We start from the raw sequence: 7,220 nt of genomic DNA on the forward strand, positions 1-7,220 counted from the left end.
CCATCACCACCATCACCATCACCATCACCCACCACTACCACCACCATCACCATCACTGTCATAGTCACAACCACTATCACCACCACCACAACCACCGTCTCATCACTACCACCACTGTCACCACCATCACTATCTTCGCCACCATCACCACCACCACCACCATCACCACCACCATCACTACCACCATCACCACCATCACCATCACCTTCACCCACCACCACCACCATCACCACCATCACTGTCATAGTCACAACCACTATCACCACCACCACCATCACCACCATCACCACCACCATCACCACCACCACCATCACCACCACCATCACCATCACCATCACCACCACCACTGTCACCACCATCACTATCATCATCACAGCTACCGTTGCTATCATCACCACCATCACCATCACCATCAACACCACCACCACCACTCTCATCTTTTTCGTCTTCATCACCACTCTGCTACATAATGGACAGAACTAGCCAAACAGTGTTATGGACGATTTTGGCACATTCCTCAATCTGTTTAATAAACGGCAGATATTCCTTGCTATTGTCTGCTGAAGTACTTTAATATACCTCCCCCCCCCCCCCCATTTGTATATAATTATTCATACCGTATGTTAGAGAAGGTATGATGGAGATGATTTGCTTCTCTCGCACGAGCAGGCAAACAAAATGTTTGATCACCCAGGTATAATTTGCTATCCACAAGTAGATATTCATATTTATTCTTTTTTTTTTTCTTGTCAGTTTGAGTCATGTTTTTTGATGACCTGTGAACTCTATAGAGCTGCCAAACGTTTGTGCAATGTTTTTGTCTTAACTCATTTGACAGATTTGTGAAGGGAATTATATTCCTTGCAAATTGGTTTATCATCACTGCTTGCAATTTGTCAGAAACTAGTTTAGGATAATTTTTGTCATCACTTCAGCCAGTTTAAAGAACTCGAAACCAATTGAAGCTTCTGTGTTTAACAAGATGAATATTTTTCATTCATTTTATGAAGGTGGCTGTGTTACACTGTACTAAGGTGATGTAAAGTATATTGGTCATAATTTAATTGTCGAACGTGCTTCTTCTGTACTAATCATGTTTATCATAATGCTTCCATTAAATACTGTTTTTTATATTATGCTGCTGAGTTGGCTTCATTCTAAAGTATATTCTAAGTGCAGTACGGAATGGATTTATGGCCACTAGCCATATTCGCTGAAACTGTATTTGTTGGTAGTTGAATGGGCGTGAACGGGGTGTGTGTCTAAAGTTGCATTTGAGGAATGTGATGTACGATGATCGAATAGTGGATTTTGATTTGCAAGGCAAGCATGTTTGTCAGTGGGTGTGTTGTGTATATTTGAACACTGTAGGAGGTATGAGGCTAGAAGTATTTACATAGTATACGGGTTTTGAATGTGTGTCTGTGTGTGTGTGTGTGTGTGTGTGTGTGTGTGTGTGTGTGTGTGCATGTGTGTGTGTGTTTGTCCTAAGCATCCTATAGCATTCCAGTGAAGACAGAAAATACACTGCATTCATCACTTTGGGAAAAGAGATATATATATATATATATTAGCATCATTTCTTTGTAGATGTCGCTGTAACACGCTTAGTAAATAATCTATGAATAATCAAAAGGCTGCCTACACCCACGTGATTCTCCTTACACTGGTACTTAACACAACTCAGACACATGTCAGAGTTCAAGTTAACTTCAGTAAATTCACTTGATTTAAAGGGATAGTATACACTTTTTGTAGTATTAGTTGAGGTGAGGATTCAGCTTTTAACGTTTTGCGAGATATTCAGAAACCACTCTATGAAATTTTAAAGAGCACACAATTCTATAAAGGGGAATTGAAAGTTTATTTGATGAAAATCGGTTTTGAAATGGCTGAGATATCCAAAAACAAGGTGAAATAAAGAGGTCCTAATAAAAAGGTGGGACCCACCTTTCATTAGGACCGCTTTGTTTTGCTTTGTACTAGAATATCTCAGCCATTTCAAAATCAATTTTCATCAAATAAACTTTTAATTCCTCTTAGAATAATTGTATCCTATTTAATATTTCATATCAGAGCTTTTTAATTATCTCACAAAAAGTTAAACGTGAATCCCCATCTCAATCAAAACTTGACCATCCCTACAATATGAAACAGAGAAGATTCGTGTTGCAGGTCAATGAAAAAATTGTGAGGCAATGCCGCTATCACGTTAAACAGTAATTTGCGTTTGGTTTGCGACTTACGTCAGTGTTTCGTGAAAAAGCGTGAAAGTTTAAATTGGGAAACTTTTTTTTTCTAATCGTATTTCCAATTTTGATAAAACTAATATTATTATACGTGTAATAATTTGCTTTATTTCGTTAAGTTCATGAATTCTTCCTTGCCCATGGAGGGTGATTTTAGAAATTCTAAAAAGTAGGACGGGCAGAGAATGTTTGAACATGTTTCCAAGTGAATGAAAATAAAGTTGTAATTAGAGGTCGAGCTGTCAAACTAAAATTTCAATTTTAAGTTAGCATGTCTCTCTACGAGACTCCACCCTTTCTAGGTTTCTACATGCCTCCTTGTTTTTGATATTTTTTTTTCACTGAGTATACTTTTATTGTACATCTGTCTTTTTTCAAAACAATCATATTAGTCTTACTAATATCACGATAGTGGCTACGGCTCTTAGCACCTATCCGATTTCGGTAAAATTTCCACAGAACGAGGCACCACAGCATTTCATTTCATTTCATTTCATCCACACAACGTGTTGTATTTGCAACGTCCATCCATGACAATGTAAAGTAACACATTAATTATAAGTTCAGTAAACAGAGACTAAAATAACATTTACATGACACAAATTCAGAATTGAAATCATTGTTAAGTACATTACATTTTATTCATAATGGGGGGATAAAATTGTGTGCGATGAGAACCTACATAACTAAGAATCAGGAGTAAATGCTCAAAACTGATTTTACAATATGACACCACCGACTCAATACCTCGCCTCCTTCCCCAAAGCGAGTTAATGCTTTTTTTTTTTTTTTTTTTGCTCTGAAAATTAGTGAAATATGCTTCCAGAAATCTTTCACAGGACACCGTATCATCCCACAAGACCGACAACCACGAGTCATACAGCCCACGAGTTCGACAGATACAACACGGAACTTAATGTGTCGATCTCGTGGACCTTGTTAGCTTAGTGTCGAACGCATGGGCTGTATGACTCAAGAGCTGTATAACTCATTGACTGTATGACTCGTGAGCTCTATGACTTGTGGGCTGTATGACTCGTGGGTGTCGGTCTCGTGACGTGCACCCATATTTTCAAACGTCATGAGACACAGATTTTGCATTCTGCTTATTTCATTTCTACCCTTGATATGATACTAAGCGCCACGCCCTCTTAAAGCGACATCATACAGTGGAGTTGGGTGTACATGTCATGCAATATTATATCAACTTTTTCTTACACGCACCAAAATAAATGGTTGTGATTGACCAATTATCCACTGGTTTGCTCATCATACGTTTCTATATATTCATAATTGCATTATGTCCGAGATTATGTCTTGAATTATCACATTGCACATGAATTAAACGTGGTCTGTTCTGCATTTCTTTTCCCTTTACCGTTTAATTGAAACATTTCCATACTAGAAAAAAAAAAACACACCTAATAAAGATTCTTGTAGAAAGTGACAGCAACGAATTCAGTGAAATTCCACTATTTGTTTCAACATCAACAGCACTAGATTTGGCATTTTGTGCGTTTGGACAATGATGTAGCCTATACACAATAATGACGTAACATTAATGACACAACATCGATTGACAAATCATCAAATTTGTCTGAATATATAACATTTCAGGTAACTTTTTGTCAGTTTTTCTTTCTAATTTTTACTGACTCTTCCCTGAAAAAGTAGAGTATGCTAAATAGTTGTGCGTTTGGAAGCGTATATATGGACGTTGATGCAGCCTATAGTAGTACTGTATACATGTAGTTGACGATGACATAACATTGATGAAACAATGGACAGAATGATAATACGGTAATACATAGAAGAAATTAAACTATGCATGTCAATTGTTGAGGGCGCTGTCATGAGCTGACGCCACTATCGCTCCGTGAGGGATTTTGGACTTTTTTCACCTTTTTCCATCCATTTGTTTCACGATTTCAGTTTGCTGCACTGGAGTAACAGAATTTGTCAGACTTTGTGTGTAAACTGTGTCACATTTGAAGTACATTATCTCATGTTCGAAATGTCTTCTTGCCAACTGCTTGCCATCACGACTCTCATGTTACTGTTGTGCGGGAGTACGCTGAACCACTTGCCCGACGTTTCAGTGCAACCAATGGTGAGCCACAGTCATCACACGGTGGCGGCCATGATGGAGCGCTCACAAAGAGTAAGTTCAACTCAGAGTATTTACAAATACACACTTGCGGAACTCTACAGACTAAGAACCTCAGCCAAATTACAACTGCCTAGAGATTTCTACTTTGCTGCTCATGAATGTGGCATTTATAGACGTCGTGGAAGACGTGGAGGTACCCATACCAGACGAAAAATTTGTGTCTTGAACAATTGTCACCGTGCACATGCTCACCGGCCGAAATTATCCCTTCATAGGACACAAAATCTCACACCTGTTCGATTGAGCAGTAAGACAGTTGGCCACACTCTTCCATCTTTCTATTTATGTAACGCTCAATCATTGCTTAACAAACTTGATGACCTATATATCACTGCTTCCACCCTACGTGCAGACGTCATAGCCGTCAGCGAGACATGGTTCACACACGATTTGCCATCAGAATTTGTTTCGTTACCGGACTACATGTATGAATTATTTTCAAAATGTAGACAAGCTCGACAAGGCGGCGGTGTGGCCCTTTACATCAAACGTGAACTAAACCCCATGGCTGTTTCGTTCATCCACCCCCCTGAACCCCTGGAAGTGCTGTGGTTACAAATTAAGCCCTGCCGTCTACCGCGAGAAATATCTTCCATATTTGTCACCATCATCTACTACCCGCAACCGGACAGAGAAATGGCTGCCCAGTTGATCGATCATATGCAAATTGCGGTGGACCAAATACTGACCAAACACCCAGACGCAGCTATTGTCATGCTTGGTGATTTTAATCAACTGGATTTGAACCCATTTCTCTGCGACGTGAACTTTCGACAAGTTGTTGATAAACCAACAAGAGGTGAGCGCATTCTTGACAAGATCGTCACAAATGTTCACGCCAGGTACAATGATCCGCACATTCTCGCACCTCTTGGACGAAGCGATCACTCGAGCGTTTGGTGGACCTCTCGCGAGCCAACCCCTCCCTCAAACAGCTCACAAACACGGATGACACGTCCAATGAAAGACAGCAGCATCAGAGCTTTCGGTCAATGGATCTCTAACCATGACTGGGAGGAGATAAACACTGATGACAGCGTATCTGAACAATGCGCCAATTTCTACGCTACGCTGCACACTGCCATTGAGAAACACTTCCCCATGCGCAGAGTCAAGTTGCACCCAACAGACAAAGACTGGATGACACCTAAGATCAAAGCGATGATTAAGTCCAGACAAAAAGCATTCAGCTGTCGCAACACTGCTGTCTACAAACACTACAGAAATAAAGTCTCCCGAGAAATAGCCACTGCGAAAAGCACTTTCTACTCGACAAAAATTCAAAACTTGAAAACTAGCAACCCAGCTGCGTGGTATCGTGGTATACGTTCGATGACGTCAGGTAAAATCCAGCCAACTCGAATCACTGTACCTGATGTCGACTCAGAGAACTATATCGAGATCTCTCAACGCATCAATGAAGGATTTGCCTCATATTCTGCAGACCTCATACCAATTAACCCCAGCCGACTTCCAGCGTATCTACCATCTCGTCACCCTGTGCCACTCATACAACCATGGGAGGTGTATCGCGAACTCAAATCGATCAAACAATCGCGATCCGGTGGACCAGATGGTATTTCGGCCCGTCTCATCAAAGAATTTGCTTATGAACTGAGTTGTCCCTTGACCAAGGTTCTCAACTGCGCATTTGGCAAAGGCATATTTCCTGACGTCTGGAAGAGAGCAATCATTACCCCTGTGCCGAAAACATCGCCAGCAACAATCGACGGTATTAGACCGATCTCTCTCACAGACCACTTTGCCAAACTAGCAGAGGGCTTCATCGCAAAATGGACCCTAGATGACATGAAACCATCCCTTGACAGCCATCAATCTGGGAATCGGCGAGGCATGTCGACATCTCATTGCCTAGTGAGTCTTCTACATGAGCTCTACCTCAACGCTGACAAGCCTAAATCTTCATCTACAATAGTCCTCACCGACTTCGCAAAGGCGTTCGATCACATCGATCATGGTATCGCGATACAAAAGCTTCTAGCAATGAATGTCCGCCCATGTGTAGTGCAATTGATAGCTAATTTTCTAAGTGACCGGAAGCAGTGTGTCCGATACTTCCAACAGTTATCGGAATGGATTTCACCACATGGAGGTGTGCCTCAGGGGACTAAGCTCGGTCCCATTATCTTCTTGGCCATGATTAACAATGCCTGTCTCGACGACCCAGAATCCAGTCCTGCCCTGAGTATCTACAAATATGTCGATGACCTAACGCTCGTCGAATGTCGCCAAAGCGAACAAAGACCTGTCATCCAAGAAGCCGTCGATGATCTCTGTGAATGGTCTCGTATGAATAACATGGATCTAAATCCAAAGAAGTGTGTCACAATGGAGTTTTGTTTCTCGCGGAACCACCCCGACCCCCACTCGTTTGTATCAACAACGAAGTCCTTCGCCAACTGGATTGTGTGAAACTACTCGGTGTCCATATCCAAAAAGATCTCAAGTGGCATACCCACATTTTGGAAATGTTGAAAAACGCCAATCGCAAACTCTACATGCTACGGCTACTCAAAAAGTTTGCGCTCCCACTGTGTGACCTATTAACTATATACACGTGTTATGTCAGGCCAGTGATAGTACGCTACTCCCGTTTGGAACGCCGGCATCACAAAGGATCAAGCTACCAAGCTAGAGTCCGTGCAGAAGCGAGCCCTCCGAATCCTACTTGGTTCGCAGTATACGTCCTATGACGAGGCTCTCCTCCTCGTAAACCTATACCTACCCTAGCTCACCGCCGTACTACATTGTCCCGCAAATTTGCCTTGAAACTTTCTGCT

General features: G+C 41.5%; 1 protein-coding gene across 1 annotated transcript; it reads left to right on the forward strand.

The window, feature by feature from the left end:
• The first annotated feature begins 4,923 nt into the window (after window positions 1-4,923).
• LOC139709360 (uncharacterized) lies at window positions 4,924-6,852 on the forward strand. The gene has a single exon (XM_071621318.1). The coding sequence runs from the start codon at window positions 4,924-4,926 to the stop codon at window positions 6,850-6,852; it is 1,929 nt and encodes a 642-aa protein (XP_071477419.1).
• Window positions 6,853-7,220: the final 368 nt, after the last annotated feature.

This window comes from Diadema antillarum, unplaced genomic scaffold (genome assembly GCF_040938485.1).
Source record: "Diadema antillarum isolate AM-2024a unplaced genomic scaffold, OU_Dant_1.0 seq00001427_RagTag, whole genome shotgun sequence".
In the NCBI taxonomy this organism is placed as follows: domain Eukaryota; kingdom Metazoa; phylum Echinodermata; class Echinoidea; order Diadematoida; family Diadematidae; genus Diadema; species Diadema antillarum.

What these genes read in the sequence shown, in the direction of transcription:
- LOC139709360 (XM_071621318.1), top strand. Translation starts at nt 4,924, where the DNA reads ATGGCTGTTTCGTTCATCCACCCCCCTGAACCCCTGGAAGTGCTGTGG.